This window comes from Mustela nigripes, chromosome 7, assembly GCF_022355385.1.
Source record: "Mustela nigripes isolate SB6536 chromosome 7, MUSNIG.SB6536, whole genome shotgun sequence".
NCBI classification, from domain to species: Eukaryota; Metazoa; Chordata; class Mammalia; order Carnivora; family Mustelidae; genus Mustela; species Mustela nigripes.
The window spans coordinates 36,880,855-36,898,991 of NC_081563.1; the positions used below are offsets into that span (position 1 = coordinate 36,880,855).

The 18,137-nt window shown below is 39.1% G+C and overlaps 1 protein-coding gene across 7 annotated transcripts in view; it reads right to left on the reverse strand.

Moving 5' to 3' along the window:
* ANAPC1 (anaphase promoting complex subunit 1) overlaps positions 1–14,348 on the reverse strand; it is a 102,082-nt gene extending 87,734 nt beyond the window's left edge. For 2 of the 7 annotated variants that reach the window (XM_059405600.1, XM_059405594.1), the window contains exons 1-10: positions 14,261–14,348; positions 12,295–12,531; positions 10,926–11,087; positions 7,396–7,447; positions 7,073–7,173; positions 6,455–6,537; positions 5,308–5,381; positions 3,193–3,338; positions 2,748–2,968; positions 1,842–2,051 (exon numbers count right to left, since the gene is read on the reverse strand). In XM_059405600.1, the coding sequence (XP_059261583.1) occupies positions 1,842–2,051; positions 2,748–2,968; positions 3,193–3,338; positions 5,308–5,381; positions 6,455–6,537; positions 7,073–7,173; positions 7,396–7,447; positions 10,926–11,087; positions 12,295–12,507 (1,262 nt within the window). In that variant the 5' untranslated portion in view covers positions 12,508–12,531; positions 14,261–14,348. The other 5 variants (XM_059405596.1, XM_059405597.1, XM_059405595.1 and 2 more) reach the window with 5 other exon arrangements.
* Between the last annotated feature and the right edge of the window lie 3,789 nt (positions 14,349–18,137).

Genomic DNA, 18,137 nt, shown 5'->3' on the forward strand with positions numbered 1-18,137 from the left:
TCTGCATAACAGAGAAAATGGGACTGTAAGGCTTGAGACCAGCCTCCTGCCCTATGTATCTAATAACCATCACTACCTTTTGCCTTTCTCCTGAAGGCTAATCTCTCTGCTTGCGCTCCTTTCTGGTTCCTCGTTCAATCTGTCATTTCCTCTCTCCAGTACTTCCGATGCTTTCCCTACACTGAGTATCATCCTTGCAGCCTACTCTCTCTTTGAAGATGGACTGAATAATAAATGATATAAAGGACTTACTGTTAATTGGGTGTAAAAAATGGTATTGTGGTTAGGTAAGATGTCCGTATATTTTAGAGATACTCACTGAGGTATTTAGTCACAAAGACTAATTTTCTCATGTAATTCAGCAGGAACAAAACTCTCTCTTGACACTGAGACTCCCTCTAATATTGTATCCCCATCCCCAATCCATAAAATAATCTATATGTCAACGTTCACTTCCTCAGTCCCCATTCACGTCCTTCCACTCCACAGCACCTCTCCCAAGTGCTCTGGCCAAGGTCACCAACGAACTCACTGCCAACTAGGTATGTCCTGAGTTCTTCGCTTAGTGCCACACCTTACCAACACCTGACAATACTGGCAACTTTCTTTCTGAAAGGCTCTCTTTTCCATTGTCCCATGACACTTCTGCTGCCTCTCACACCTAAGCTTTCTTGCTGTGTCTCTCTATAGCAGTTGTATTTTTTCTCTTTTTACCCCCAAAAACTTAGGTTTCCAAGACTTCAGTCCCTAGCTCTCTTCTGACTCTACACAACCAGATCTATTTTTTGGAGGTCTCGGACCCCCTATGAGAATCTAATAAATGTTAAAACCCTCTCCTTAGGAAAACTCTTATAAACTAACGTGCACATGATTACTGTAAGATGCTAGGTCACTAGGCCCTCTGCAACCACAAGCTCATCCCCAGGCCCTCCAGGAACCCGATGTCTACACGATCCTTAACTTCTAATCCACCTCCCTTGTCTCAATCACCACGTACAAGCCAACAACTCCCACATTTATTGCTCTGCTCTTTCCCCTAAGTTTATGACCCACACATAAAGCACCTTAACAGCCCTCATCAAACAGAGCAGCCCTAAAGGGCGATCTTTCTCTCAACCGTCCCCATTCCCTACCCTTGCCCTTCCTTCCAGCATAAGCAAAGTGAGAGCATTTGTATATATCACACACTCATACTTCTAAACTTCTGTTCTGATCATCCTGCCTACTGCACACTTCTTCCCTTTCCTACCCAGCAAATACCTATTATTCATCTTCCCAAAGCCCTACCAACAGAGTAGGCAGTGCCTCTGTGTCACCAACTTCAGCTGTCTCTTTTTCAGGATAGGGACAGTGACCAATTTGCCTGTTAACCCACAGCCACTAGCATACACACTGGAACTGGCTGAATGAATGACTGATCAAAGACAACATAAAAGGAGAAAGACCACCCAGAATAGAGGTCTAAATTGCATATCCCAGAAACAACTCCTGACACTCAACTAACATAAAGATAGAACTTTAAAAAAACACTAATAAAACCCCTAGTTCCTTAATCTACAGAAATTAGTTGTTTCTCTCTAAAACATCAAACACCTCAAATCTAAGAGATTCTTACTACTATAAAGAAATAGGAAATGATAAAAGAATACTTTTATAATCACTTTTAATATCATTAATAGCCTCTTGAAACTGAGGCAGCCTTAAGATTTATCTCTACATTTTTATAAGTATTAATAACTGATTATATTAAAAGACTAAAGGAAACTCTGAGCAAAACACCAAGGGTTTTCTAAAACTTGTACCAACATTTTTCTTTGAATATAAAAATATATATCCCAAACCTTATGTTAGTAATCGTTTCTGTCCATAAATGGTCAATACAAAGTTCAGGAACAATTGGCTCTGTTTCTGGCGCAAGGAAGGAGCCATTAGAATTACTATTTGGAGAATGAGAAATACTATGTCTCTTTGGAGACTGATTATGGCTTGAAAGGTTGAACCTCTGCACCCCTGAAAAAGAGTGTACTCCTAAGGCAGGAGAATGAGCACGACTGCAAAATAAACAGAGAGAGGGCATCACAATTAACAAGGCAGGCTGACAGAACATGCTTTCCAATCACACTTCCTGAAACTCTTATGTAACAACTGCATTCCTGGTATAATCTCTGTCAGGAATAAATTTTTTTTAAGGGGAATAACTACTTAAATGGCTCACATTACGTGTTTTATTGTATTCTAAAGATTTAAATTCTTCTTAAAATTCAATCTTTATCATCTTAAAAAGGAAAATTTATTCATTTCTGCCTCAGAACATGAACTGTTTTTATATTCAGAAAGGTCCAAACTACATTCCTACATATTGATATGTACATACCAATAAAAATATGTCCCCCCATTACCAGATAGATAAAAATGAAAAAGCTCAAAGACCAAAAACAAGAAAGGAAAGAGAAACCAAAATATTTTTGCAATTAATATTCATCAAATTGCTGCCACTTATTGATGGAAATGAGGCAACGAATCTTATGACAAGCACAGGCAGCTTCTAAATAAGACTCACTTTAAAAAAACTAACTTTTACTTAGCAACACGACTGGGATAATCACTATTTTCCCTAAAAAAACCCAAGAGCTATCAACAGAGATTTTAAATCCTTCAAAACATTAAAAGAAAGTTTGAAAAGAAGGTATCTCTTTCTTGGGATATCTTGTTTAAAACAAGGAAACACTTCCACACTTAATTCCCACCTTAGAGCTGCCATGTTGGAAATAGAAGGTGAACGAGAGTGTAGACTGGGTGAGGAGGTCGAGCGACTCTGACTGTGAATGGAGGAGTAATTCTGGAAAGGTGAAGCCACGGGGGAATCTCCTTTGGAGAGGCTTCTGAGGTGTGCTGTGAGGGAGCTACTACTGGCCACATTCTGTGGGGTTCCCCCCTGTTCAGAGAACTTTAAGACAACATTCTCTTCCTTAAGTCAAAATGATGAGAAGGAGGAAAAAAAAGGCAATAATTAGATTAAAAGGGTAATTTCCTGGTGAGAATTCAGGGTAGAAGCCAGTTATTAAAGACACAATACTTCTTTTTTCCTAAGAAGCTCAATGCATTTCACAAATGATTCTTCCAAATACATGTGAAAAGTTTTCAGTGTTAACTATCCTTTCATGCTAAGGAGTGACTTGCCATTATCCTTACCTCTGTTTTGACTCTCCGAAGAGCCCACACAGAATGCAAACTTTGAACAGTGTCATAGGTCATTATAATGGAGGGGTCAGTGTTGAGAAAAACAATTTTCATTGCATGATCTACAACATACTGTACTCTTGATGTACCAAAAAGACCTTAAAGATAAAATAGAAATGATCAGGTACTGAATAATGAACTTCATAAGACAGTTCTTCATGAAATGACTTTCTGTAATTCCTAAAGAGAAACCCAGCCAATTAACACACAAAAATCCACTAATATACAATTACCCTGAATTTTTAAATTTACTTTGGGCAACAACTTCTCAACCTACATACAGAATATATTACAAGTTTCAATTCACATACATGCAATTACATGTTGAAGATGCATGCTGACTCACTATCCCGTGGGCCACAGGTAGGTCTGTGACTACTCAACAACTAACTGATCTGCAAACTGCCATCAACTATCCTGCCATGTTTGACCTCTTGACTGTTTTTCTTCCGTATGAAATCTGTCCCCTGTAATAACTATTCAAACAGAGCTGAACAGTACACTATTTACTAAGTATACTTGCAAAATAAGTTTTTCCTAGTGAGTTTAGCTTTTACTTCTACAGTACCCTGAATTGATTTCTATAACCTTCTCTGACAGCTTCCTAAATGCCTCCCTTCCCTCCCAGTTAAAATATTTTTAAATTTTAAATATTTTATAAAAATAAGAGGTATTTTATAAAGAAACAAATAAAAATCACTCATAATTCCACCATCTCAAAATATCCACTCTTAATACATTAGGGAATATTCCCTTTTTAGTGTTTTTTTCCTACATGTATACACACACTTTTTATGCATTTACAAAAATTAGAATCACTGTACCTAGTTTTATATTCTACTTAACATTATGCACAAGCAATTCCTGAGGTCATTAAATATTGTTCAAAAACATGATCAATAATGGTTCACACCATCCTAACATGTTTATTTAGGTTGTCTGTAATCGTTACCAGTATAATACAGAATTATCAACACACTTTTCAGTATAAGGCCAGAGAATAAATAGCTTAGGCTTTGTGGACCACATAATGACTGTTGCATGTTTTTTTTCTACAACCCTTTAAAAAGATTAAAACCATTCTTAGCTCATAAGCCATAAAAAAACAAGCTGTTGGCTGGATTTAGAACTGTGGGCTACAGTTTACCAAGCCCTGATACACAAGATTAAAAACCTCAGCGGAATTTCAGAATATGTTCTTGAGATAAAGTCCTACAAGTAAAATTGGTCAAAAAATATAAACACTTTTTTTCAGTTTTCAAGTCCTCATTATTTATAATTACCTATCATGTTTGGCCACATTTAAATTTTTAAGATAAGCAACTAGAAATACCTTAGGAAATACTAAAAGTTCTGCATCTCAGTAAATTTTTTTATTATGAGCACAGAAAATGAGTTATTAAAATTTACACAGAAGAGGCCTAAGAACCTATTCTTTTTTCTTCAACAACAAAAAACAATTATAGTTCATTTAAATATTGTTCATTTACTTATGAATGAAGAACAGAATCCAGTCATCTACAGATAGGGTAGCAAATATATCAATATTCCTGATTGATTATAGGCCCTATTTTTAATAAAAGAATAACTATTAATACAATTAATAACATTTAATAACATTTAACAATAAAATTGTTAATAAAATAACAATTAAAAACAATACCATAGTATTCAAGTTGTTGCTTTAATATAATTTTTCATAATAAAAATGTTTAAACTAGGGGCGCCTGGGTGGCTCAGAGGGTTAAGGCCTCTGCCTTCGGCTCAGGTCATGATCTCAGGGTCCTGAGATCGAGCCCCGCATCGGGCTCTCTGCTCAGCAGGGAGCCTGCTTCCCTTCCTCTCTCTCTGCCTGCCTCTCTGCCTACTTGTGATCTCTGTCTGTCAAATAAATAAATAAAATCTTTAAAAAAAAAAAAAAAATGTTTAAACTACATTATTTCTATAAAACAAGCCCAATTTTCATAAAGCTCTTCCATTTCCTCCTATCCCCCAAATTTAAAAAAGTTTATGTGAAAGAATTTATTTTAAAAAAAGGAATGAAAGAATTTATAAAAATACACTTACTTCCGGATTTACAAACAAGTGGGGTTATTTCATCTAGTGGATGCAACATGCTGAACATAGTGGGTAAAGGTTCTCTAGTAATAAACAAATAATCAGTCAATCACCAACACAAAATGATTCCATTTATGTGCAAATTTTGTACTTTCCTTGCAAAGAAATATCTTCTCCAGATTATACAAGCAACTAGAAATCCATCATCTCAAAATGCAAGCCTCTAAACTTTTTACATACTATTTCTCACAGTATCTTCTATTTCATTCCTGGAAATATCTCTTCTTGTACATGGTAATTCTATGCATTCACACACACAGGGAAATCAACACAGCCCAGGGAATCTCTACATACAGGAATCATCACATTACAGAGCCAATGGAGTAATAAGCATAAGGCAGTCTTTTTTTTTTTTAACCTTCCTTGGTGGCAGTGTGTCTCTGGCAGCTAAGAAAGAAATTTGGTGTCCTATATCCATTTACAAAAAAGTGTCACAAAAAAGGAAGAAAAACATTGAGTGAATAAAAAGGCTGTATTTTTTTAAGGAGTGATTTTAAAAAGGACAAAAAAACAGGCCTTCTGTCTAAACACAGAAAGATTAAAATCTACAAGCAATTTTTTTAAAAACAGTGTCTATTACTTACACCAGACTATGACAAGAGAGCTCACAATTTATTAGGGAGACAAGGTAAACATGCTACCAATAAGCACCTATCATTTGTTGTGCATCTAATATGTACTAAATCTTACATCATATATTACATACGTCAGCTCATTTAATCTTTGCATAAATCCTAAGAGATAAATGACAGTACTTCTGTGACAGATAAGGAAACTAAAGCTAAGAAAGCTCTACTGACTTGCACAAAGTAACACAGTAAAACAGTGATGGCTCTAAGAACAATCTTCATATCCGCTGAGTATATGCTCGTTTAATTTTACTATGGAGGAGAGGAGGGAAGCAGTAGATAAAATTAAGTGCCATGTCGGAAGTAGCCCTCATAAGTGTACAGTACTGAGATGAGAATATCACATTTATCTATGCTGTCAGCACAGAAATTATCATCATCCTGAACTTTTAGGTAAACAATATTACCTCAAAACCAGCACCAAAAAAGCCCAAATAATAATATACTGAACTGAGTAAAATGGATACCTGGGTAGACCTGGAGGTACCTCATGTGAGGAACTGCTTCGTTCAAACAACAATCCATATTTGGTGGGCCAAACATTTGCAACCTATCAGGTAAAAGGATAGGAAAAAACAAAAGTAAAAGAAATTACTCTTTGTAACATGTGCTTAGGAAACTGTAGAACATTAAGATTTTCTTCCAACTTAAAGCTTCACAAAACAATGTGATCATTAACAACATTTTTTTAAAGTCCAAGACAAAATCAAATTTAAGAAAGAGTGCAATCAGAAATTCCTGCCACTGGCTAATAACAGTACCAAAATGACAATGTGATGATGGGAAACAGGAAAAAGACAATAATCTTCTTCACATGCTTTAATATTCCAAAATGCTTTCTTTTTATAACTTAAACTAAAAAAAATCTCTCAGGAAAAAAACTCCATAATCCACTTCATTAAATAATTTATTTTTTATGCAAAGGATGGAAAACTGGATTAAAACTGTTAAAATTTGGTTACTTTATTTGAATAAAAATGCCGGTCTTAATTACTACAAAGTGTAAGAATAGCAATAGTTCTGCACCTAATTAATTCAAGAATATTCTACAACAAAACACAGAAATAGTGAAATACTCAACTTACCTGAAAAGGTAAAGAAGCTATGTAATCCTTTCCTTCTATGCTATGCATGTTGATACACGAGCTTTGCAATATACATATGCATTTTTCTACTTCATCACTACCTGAAAAGAAATGATACAAGATTTATGCATTAAAAAAAAAAAACCTCAACAATAACAAACTACAATTCCCAACAGGACAAGTTATTTAACATACCATTAAAAAAATGATTAGGCTAAATCACTATTATTAGTGGCTACTTACTTTGAACAACAACAACAAAAAATAAGCAAGGAGATAAACATTTGGAGTAAGATGAAGTAAAATTTCAAAAAGAAACTTACTGTAGGCCTTCTCAGACTTATCCTGTGATATGATGAAGTCACACCACAATGCCTAAAATCAAAACAAAATGCTTACCTGAGAAAATTGTATCTAAATAACAACCTATTCAGTAATGGTATCTGATTAATAACAATTACACCTACATAATACCTGTCTCTCCTTATCAGCTCAATACATACACCACTGGAACAAAAAAGAATAAGGTAAAATAAAATCAGATTAATGATAAAAATAAGGAAAGACAAACGGTGTTTGCAAATAAGTTTTAGAAAGCTAAAGAGTTATCAGAAGAGTTCAAAATTGCAAAGCCATTTTATAATCTCCAGACTTACCCAATGATCTTAACATTCTCAGACTCTCCTAGACTCATTTTAGAAAAAAGCTTTAGAAAAATTAACATTTTCCTTTCTTAAAGGCCCCTCTTAAAAAATACAAATTAAGAAAAACCATTAGACTTCAACTGGCATGCTTGACAATCCCTTATTGAAACTGTTTAACAGCATTTTTATGTTTTATTTTTTTAATTATGGTAAAATATATGCAACATAAAACTTACCACTTAAACCATTTTGGGGGGGGTGGCGAGAAAGAGGGAGAGAGAGAATCTTAAGCAGGCTCCATGCCCAATGCAGAGCCAGACTTGGGGCTCAATCTCATGACCATGAGATCATGACCTGAGCAGAAAATGAGAGTTGGATACTTAATCAACTCAGCCACCCAGGCACCCCTACTTATAAACAATCTTAAGAGAAAGGAGACAAGAAAAAGAGACAATATATCTAACCACATACCAATGGAATCTAATGAACAGACAATCATTCTTGGGAGAAATTAAGATGGAAACACAGAAGCAAAGAACTATCTGTACATCATCAAATCCATTTTTCACATCTATACTAACCGTATGAATTACATAGAGAAAAATCATCATCAAAAAGATCACTGGCAGGGCATCTGGGAGGCCTAGTTGGTTAAACATGCCAACTCTTGATTTCAGCTCAGATTGAGATCTCAGGGTCATGAAACTGAGCCCCACCTAGGTCTCCATGCTGGATGTGGAACCTGCTTGGGATTCTCTCTCCCTCACCCTCTGCCCCTTCCCCAGCTTGCAAAAGCATATGTATGCATGCGTGTACTCTCTGAAATAAATAAATAAAATCTTTTAAAAAAAGATCATTGACTTTATTTTTTTTAATTAAATTTATTTATTTTCAGCATAACAGTATTCATTATTTTTGCACTACACCCAGTGCTCCATGCAATCCGTGCCCTCTCTAATACCCACCACCTGGTTCCCCAACCTCCCAGATCACTGACTTTAACACTTCTGAACACATGCCCTCAGGTTTCAAAATAATTCAGTTTATCTTTCCCAATAAACTGTTAGTGCTCATCAGGAAAAGAGTTAATGGAAAAATAATAAATAAGTAGTATCAGGTACAAAGGTTTCAGTGTATACCAATAAGAAATTTAATATTAGTCAAAAGCCTCATCTCATAAACAGCTTAACAATCCAACTACTATAAATGTATTCCTTTTTCCCTCAACTTTCTTTCTAAAAATCCTCAATAAGTTGAAGTAGTACACTGAAAATCTGTCTCACCTAAATCTAAGTTACTAATATTTCACACTATCTGTTTGTGTTCATGTGGGATTGAGGAGGCACATGTGGATCATGTCATGACACTTTACCCCTCAACATTTTATCATGCACTTACTACAAATAAAGATGTTTTCCTATACCCACAAAATCATCATCCTGCCTAAGAAAAACTTTCTAACATCACTTAATACCCAGTCTATTTGCAAGTTTTACAAATTTTCTCAAAAAATGTCTTTTTGGCCAATTTTCTAAAACCAGGATTCAATTGGAAGTTCATTCAACAAGTTTCAAAAAATACTGCATTTGATGCCCCTTTACTCTTTTTTAACTAGAGCAGTCCCCACCTTTTCTTTCTTTCTCCCTACCTTTTTTTTGTCCCTTTTTTTTTTTTAAAGATTTTACTTATTTATTTAACAGAGTTCACAAGTAGGCAGAGAGGCAGGCAGAGAGAGGGAGAAGCAGGCTCCCCACCGAGCAGAGAGCCCGATACGGGGCTCCATCCCAGGACCCTGGGACCATGACCTGAGCCTAAGGCAGAGGCTCAACCCACTGAGCCACCCAGGCGCCCCTGTCCCTAACTTTTTAAAGAAACCAGAATTGTAGATTATCCCCCGCAAATGTTTTCTCATAGTGTTTTTTTTTTAACTTTTTATTATGAGAAATTTCAAATATGTATTAAATAAAAGGAATAGCAAAGAATTCCCATCTGCCAGCTTTAATAATTATCAAGCTTTGGCCATTCTTGTTTCATCTACACCTCCAACCCACTCCTCATTTCCTGATATTTTAAAAGCCGATCCTATTATCCCCATGTTTCCTAAAACTAAAAGTTAACTCTAGATAGTCAAGTATTTCTGGGAAGAAAACTTAGTAGATGACAACATGTATTTCATGCTGCATGACAGCTTGAGGTGTGTATTACTCCTTTGCCTCACTACCAGTGCCGATAAAGTCAATCAATGTGGTTGAGGCAGAGACCAACGATATCTCCCAAGTAGAGATACATTTGTTCCTTCACATTAACAAGTAAGCCACAGGGTGACACCTTGGTGCCATGGTCGCATCCTTTTACTCAGTAGTGTTAGTGTCCATTAACAATCACTGTCTATTACCAGTTTACACTGGAGGTTAAAAAATGGTAACTTCTTTTTTTCTTTTTTTTTTAAGATTTTATTTATTTATTTGACAGACCGAGATCACAAGTAAGCAGAGAAAGCAGGCAGAGAGAAAGGAGGAAGCAGGCTCCCCGCACAGCAGAGAGCCTGATGTGGGGCTCGACCCAGGACCCTGGGTTCATGACCTGAGCCAAAGACAGAGGCTTTATCCCTCTGAGCCACCCAGGCTCCCAAAAAATGATAATTTCTAATCCTACCATTCCCTTTTAATTTATTCACCAGCATTTTATAAATAAGGGTTTTCCCTCATTAAATGGAGATGGACTGCATGTCTTCCAAAAAGGCAGGGCAAGTGCTTAATTCTTTCCCTTTAATTACCAATTTTAGAAGAGTTGGTTTTAATAGTCAACTATAATGATAGCAAAGTAGGCTATTTTCCTTTCCCTTTCTATTACTCTGAACCCAAATTTTTATTCAATACTCTGCAACCAATTATAATCATCATGTGTTAAAACATTTTTGTACCCTTACCATCTTATAAATTTTTATTGATAATAAATCAAATTAATTAAGGATAATGTTTAAAGATTATCATTAAACTGACAAAGGACAGAATTTAAAAAGTGAGGACAAAGAAAACAAGTGAAATTTTTATTTTCCTACTATTATCTTCGCTACATTTTTAAATATATGTCCAGCTGCTGGGATCATTCAACTATGTTTTCATCATTTCTGTTAAATTCTAGGACAAAAGCTTTTCTTTAAAAAAGTTTAAATAGTCAATGAAATGCCAAAATTCCAATCAACTCACCTGTTGAACAGGGCTGTCAACTGTAAACGCTTTATAAACAGCCAATGCCTGGCTTTTACTTCCTTTGCTCCAGATCACCATATTTCCAGCCACATAAAGTTCCTCGTCATAATCCACTTCTTCTCCAATTTCACTGGCGCCTTTCCTTAACTGCCAGCTTTCCTTAAAAATTAACAAATGTAAGACATGTTAAAGCACTCTCTTTTACAAGAGTATGTAACAAGATTTATTAATTAAATCAAATGGTCATCCAGATACAAGTCTCCTACTCTCTCTCTGCCTGTGGAGTAAGACTCAATCTCTCAGAAGGTCTGGTGCCGCTGATTAACAGAGTGGGTGTGTATTATAAATCTTACATGACTTCATGAACAAAAATGTATTCAAAATTCTCTATATTAACTGCCTTATAACACATTAACCTGCCAAAAATATAAACAAACAAAAATAATCCTTATCTATAGAATGAAACCAACATACTTGGGAGACTAAAAGGCTGTATTAAGCATATGTGGGGATGATGGAAAGGGAGTAGTGAGATACACATGGGAATCACCAGCAGAGTTAATGCATAATACAGATTTCCCTGTTTCACGACTGCATATACGCTCACCTTCCTTCCCTTTTCCTAACCATCAAAAGAAATGGGAACCAGAAAGGTTTAAAGTTCCCCTCTCTGAGATTTTGGTATCACAAAGGGATAGGAAAAGGGCATAAGGTAGGAAAGACTGATTTTCTGACACACGCTTGCATCTCATTCCCCTAATTTATCTACTTGTGTAGCAATTCTTTTCTCCTCTAGAAACATACAGGTCTTTTGCAGTAGGGACCATTTCTAACTCTACAATCTACTCATCAAATAACATGAATCTGGTCACTACATACTAAGTGAAGAGGAGACCTAAATGAATATGGTCTAAAATAGACCATAATCATACTACTGAAACTGACACTCATTATGACACCATGAGTTACACATGTCTAAATAAACAGTTATGTGGAGCGCCTGGGTGGCTCAGTGGATTATGCCTCTGCCTTTGGCTCAGGTCATCATCTCAGGGTCCCAGGATCAAGTCCCACATCGGGCTCTCTGATCAGTGGGAAGCCTGTTTCCTCCTCTCTCTCTCTCTCTGCTTGCCTCTCTGCCTACTTGTGATCTCTGTCAAATAAATAAATAAAATCTTTAAAATAAATAAATAAACACTTATGACCCTAAAATACAATAATGTCATTATTTTAGCCTTGACTGAAATTTGAATCTCTACTCTACAAGTTGCATCATATTCCTTTCTGTTGCATCTGAGTAGCCTTAAATTACAAAGAGATCACATCACTCTACATTTCAAAAATATATTGGGAAGCTTAATGGAACCTTCTGTTTCTCGTGTATTGTAACCTCCTGAAGGGATCCCACCAAGCCAGCAGCACCATCAGAAGACCATAACTCAGATGCTGGCTGTAGCTGGCGAAGCTGAAGGTTCAAAGCATTAGGGTGGTGCTTGCAGTGGTCTCGACCGAAAGGAACAAATTCCTGCAAATCCCCGGCTGCAATCATCGTTGCCCTTTCTTCATAGAAGTTCGACATGGGTTCCAAATATCAACATTATTTCTGCATGAATTCAAACACATTCTGGTCAGCTTCTAACATCAAAACCAGAATAAAAATACCATAAAAGTTTACAGAAGAGTCATTAATCCTTAGATGAGTGTCAAACAATCCTATCATATTGTAGGTATACAAGTAATCATAACATCAAAAGGCCCTCCAGATTTCATGAGAAGCATACTAAAAGGATCACCGGCATATTGAAACAACAACAAAAAAATTACTTCTAACTCATCAGTAGTTGAAGTACTGCTTTTGGTTGACCAGTCCACAAAAGACCTAATAAACTCTCAAGTGTCATCCACAGTTTTGACACCCCAATTCATTTAAACATGAATTACAACCAATTCCAATTTTTGGTCAAACCAGAACCAAGGCAGGAATAATCCTGGCCATGAAATATTCCTGCTTGTAGCAAATTTAAGAGTGCTAGCTTTTAATCTATTACAGCACAGTTCATTAGATGTAGATGAGCTGTGGGTGGAAAAATACTTCTTTACCTCCAAAACATTTCTGTATACAGCAACCGACAGCTAATAAAATTCTGATACTCTGCAATATGGTATGTAAAGTGGAAGCCAGTTCTGTCTGAGACAACACCGACATTAGAAATAGGTTTTGTGGCAACACATTTAAACTGCAATCCTCGAACAAAGAAATCAAAACAAACACTTGATGTCAACACCACAGACAACGTTTAGTATCTGGAAAGCACTCAAAATGAAGAGTTTAATTAAATTTGATTTAGAGTTCTCATTTGAGGTGTTTTTTTGGGCATCAGTAGTTTTCCTTGCTGCACTATCTCAAAGCCTCTCTAGCTCCTATGCAGCAACCAGGGTTGCAAACCTATTTTGCTGTGAATTAACATTATTCCTGAGACAACTGTATGTCACAATGGTGGCACTTACTTCCTCCTGCTAAAATTCAGAATTGAGAACAGTTGAATTTAGGACATAACTAATAACGTGCCTTATAAAACTTACAAGAAAACAACAAAACTCTGCTGGTCTTCCTATTTCCTAGTCAACAGGACAGCCAGCATTAAACTTGCGACTTTATCCAACTTCAGTTGTGCAATTTCGAAATGTTATTCTATTAAAACTTTGAGAAAATTACATTATTACAAAATTATTTTAACAGTGCAGTATCTTTTTGTACGATTAAAACATATTTAATACCTTTATAGTAACCCAAATTTCTATATGCTTACTTAATAGGGCAACATAAAAAGCTACATATAAAAGTACTACATTACATTGATAAGCTATAAATCAAGTTATCGGCATTGTTTACAATAAACAAAAACTACCCTGCCAAAGGTAACCACAAAACTGCTTCGAGGAGAGACCCAAATGCATAGGAAAGGCATCATGCGTAGAGTCTCCGCAAAAAGGCAGAGCAGGAACAGCCTCTTTAGGGTTAGATGAAACCCAACAAGCTAAGCCCCTGGGCCTCAAAAAATCCTGACCGAGAAGCAAGGGTCCGATATAGAAGCTGAGGCCCACATGGGACACTGCGTCTAGCTCTGGAAGGAAGTCGGCGAGGAGCGGCACGAGGAGGTGCACCCCGGAAAGCCCAGTCCGCAGGCCGGGGGCCACTTGGCGCAAACGTGCGCTCAGGGCCTCCCCTAGGCTCCCTGCCCTCTGGTCACCAAACGCCGGTCAGCTCGTGGCGGGTGCAGGGTCACAGGGCACGCGGTGAACCACCGGGCGCTGCGGGCCCAGGCCCACACCTGTGTAACTCGGGACGCGTCAGGCGCAGCGAGCCCCGGCTGCTCCCCGGAGGCGCGGGGCCGAGGGGGCCCGAGGGCAGCGGCGGGGTCGGTCACGGTGACTCCTCGGCCGCTGCAGCTTCTCATTCCCTCTCCCTCCCCTATTCCGGAGGAAGAACGGGCAGCAGCTACTGGAGCGACAGCGAACGACAAGCAGGTACAGGCAGGAGTGCTAGGAAGCCACTCAGGCGAGATGTTCAAATGAACGCGTCCATCTTGGCTTTCCCGTCCTGCCTCGCGCAGGGGCGGGGCGGGGTGGAGCGTCGCGGGTGGCGCGCGGCCGGGCCTGGGTCCTAGCGCCCGCGCAGCTGGGGAAGAAAGTGTGAGGCAGGATGTGCAGGGTGCTTCATCTCCCTGCGCGCAACGTGGATCTCCGAATCTGGCCTGTGTCTGCTGGAGTGTGTACCGTGATAGGTCCCTCCTGGCATCCAAGATCTTTCTCCAGGTCATGTCATTACAACTGAAACTGCCTCTTAACTCTGAATGAGGAGATATTCAGGCTAGTTTCACTCCAGTCTCCTGTCCCCAAACGGGAGCTATGTACTTCCAGGCTTAGGACAGAAAGGGACGTGCTGATTTTCTCTCTTTGGCAGGGCACTTTAACTTTTTGGGTTCCGGACCCGTTGAAAAGTTGATGAAAGTTAGGCAGCCCCCCCCATAAAAACGTAGGGTGCAATTTCTGAGCTTCACAGACACTTCCCCCAAGCGTCTCACAGACGGGATTTAACCCAGCTTTATCCCTCCCTCTGTGTTTGTGGACTCAACTGTACAATACCACAAGCTCTAATCTCCCATAGCGTGATATCTCTGGGTTAAAACTATTGATTAGGGTGTTATTGCCTAAAAAATAAAGTTCAAGTGCTTCATCCAGAAATGTAAAGTGGGCGGAAACTTTAAGTCCACTGGGATTCTCATAACACGTTTTGCACTTCCTGGCTCTGGTATCTTGGTCCATTATCTTCCTTTTATTTGGAATGTCAGCCTTCAGGGTTTAGTTTTCTCAAATTCTTCGCTCCAACGGGAAAGAGGCTGCTGAGGACTGAAAGTTTGTGTCCCATCTAAATTCGTGTGTGAAAACAATGCCCCACGGGAAGGTATTAGGAAATGGGACCTTTAGGAGGTGCTGAGATCATAAGGGTGGAGCCCACATGAATGGGATTAATGTACTTCTAAAAGAAACCCCACAGAACTCCGAGCGCCTGCCACCAAGTGAGGACACAGCAAGAGACAGCTATCAGTAAAGCCGACAGCAGGTGTCACCAGATACCCAATCTGCCAGCACCCTGATCTTGGACATCCCAGACTTCAAAACTGTGAGAAATAAATACTTGTTGCTTATAAGCCAGGCAGTTTATGGTACTTTTGTTATGGTAGCCCAAAAGGACTAAGCCAGAGACTCTTTAAGAAGCTTGAGTAGACCTGCTTTTCACTATAGTCATTTGCCCGAAACCAAAATACCCCAGACTTCCCTGGCCTGATACGAGGAGCAAATTTTGATCAAGGCAAATTGATCAGTAGGAACAAGGCCAGAAGGAGCCAGACAAATAAATTCCCTTTCCTTCTCCCCCAGGTGGACTAGTATAAGGCATGGTTTCTCTGCACACCTGTCAGGAGATGTGTGTGGCTGAGCGCGCCACCTGCCAAGCTGATTCCTGATGTTCTGGCATCCTGTGTGAAGCAGCTCCAACTCAGCACTTCTTGTGCTTCCTGCGTCCTTTTCCTTTTCCTTCATGCTCTCCAGCCTGAACATCAACACTCATCAAACTTGTCTTTTAAGGAATGCAGGCAGCATAAGCCATAAAGAGCTTCTTATGCTGCTAGTTATCCAATCTGTAAAGCGGAGTCACTGAAAGGATTCAACTCAGCTCTCTGTCCAGAGTGTTCCCCTGCTGTTTGCAAATTCTCTCAAAGACGCTTCTCTGCAATCTCAGCTGACAATGCCCTCTGTGAAGACACCAAGGGGGATGTTGACATTGCCCCTCCAGTAGTCTCAAAGACCATCCGTCCAAGGGTGCCAGAGCAAGGCTGTGTTCCCCGCAGAGTGGCCGAACAAGTCATTCTCTCCAATCACAGCACTCCAGAGTCAATCACAGCACTGCTTGCTCTCATGATCTAACAAAATCTCTTAAGAAAGCAAATCTAGCTTCTGCTGCTAACCTGCACTCCTGGGGGTCCAAACCACAAACCCGGAAGTTTCAGAGAACAGTCATTTCCTGTTTATCTCCATCATCCTCCCATTCTCTTCTGCTAGCATTTGAGGTATCCCCTTGGGCAGAACATGGAAGCCCTGGTGTAGACTCCTACAGGCAACTAATTTACTGCACTTCTGCCATGTCCTCCAAAGAAGCATGGATTACCTTGAGGCCTCCCGAGGTTGCATTTTGGATACAGATACAGGTATATCCAGTATTATGAATTAGATCTCTTCTGTTGGTGTACTTACCCAGTAATTAGCAAAATTCTCCATATGTAATTGGTGTGCCAAAAAAAATGAATAAAATCCCTATTTGTCCCTTTCAATCTATTTGTGACAAAATATACAAGTTTCTGCATTAGCTATTGCTGCGTAACAATATTGCCACAAAATGTGTGGGTTAGAATAATGTACATTTATTATGTCACAGTTTCTGTGTGTTGAGAGAGAGACCTATGTGATTCTTCTGCTTAGGGTGTCGCAAGGCTACAATCAAGGTGTTGCTTGGCGTATGGTCTCATCCAGGGCTCTACTGGGGAAAGTTCTGCTCCCAGGCTCACTCAGAACTCAGTTTCTTGTATTTATAGGACTAAGGGCTTCAGCATTTTGTTGACTGTCAGCAGAAGGTTGTCCTCAGAAACTAGAGGCCACCCACAGTTCCTCTTGGAGTTCCCCAATATCATCAAAGCATGCAAGCCAAGAAGGCAATAGCGCTTACTAGCAAGAAGACAGTCACAATACCACAAAAGTGACATCTAATCACCTTTGAGGGTTAGAAGGAAGTCACCCTCAGAGGTGAGGGAGCATTACATAAGGAAGCAGGGAGCACCGGAGGCCTTCTCAGAAGCAACCCACTGCTGTCTCCAACATCTATCTGGTAACTATAAGGCCTTAGACTACCCAATTTAACTGAGAGTGAAATGTATGCCAGGTTCTTCCTCTCTTCTGAGCCCTTGCTGTTACCCCTCCTCTGCCCTTCCTCTCTGGGCCTGCCCAGCGCTCTTTATCTGCCTGTCTACCAGGCCTGTCCTGGGCCCACAGCTGACCACATCCCACCCTCCAGTTCTCAACAACTTCATAATCTCAGAAACTATGAAAGGACTTTGGTTAAAGCCAAGTTTTCTGTGTTTTAACTACTACAGAGGAGAGGCAGACTGCTTCTCAAATGCCTGAAATCATATGTGATTTTTATAAATTTGAAGAAAAAGGACCCAAAAAGTCAGGGGACCATTACCAGTTCATTTACATAGTAAGTGAATAACAAGAGGTACAATTAATGAGCTATAACATAATGCTTTCTGAATGTATTCAGTTTTCCAAAACATGGTTCGCAAATGTGAAGTCAACTCAAGCAAGGGGGTTAGGATTTAATTTGAAGTAGAGTGACCAATCATCCCAGTTTTCCCAGGACTGGGGTTTCCCAGGATACAGGACTTGCAGTTTTAAAAATAGACGTCCTGGGGCACCTGGGTGGCTCAGTGGGTTAAGCCGCTGCCTTCGGCTCGGGTCATGATCGCAGGGTCCTGTGATAGAGCCCTACATCGGGCTCTCTGCTCAGCCAGGAGCCTGCTTCCTTCTCTCTCTCTCTGCCTGCCTCTTTGCCTGCTTCTGATCTCTCTCTGTCAAATAAATAAATAAAATCTT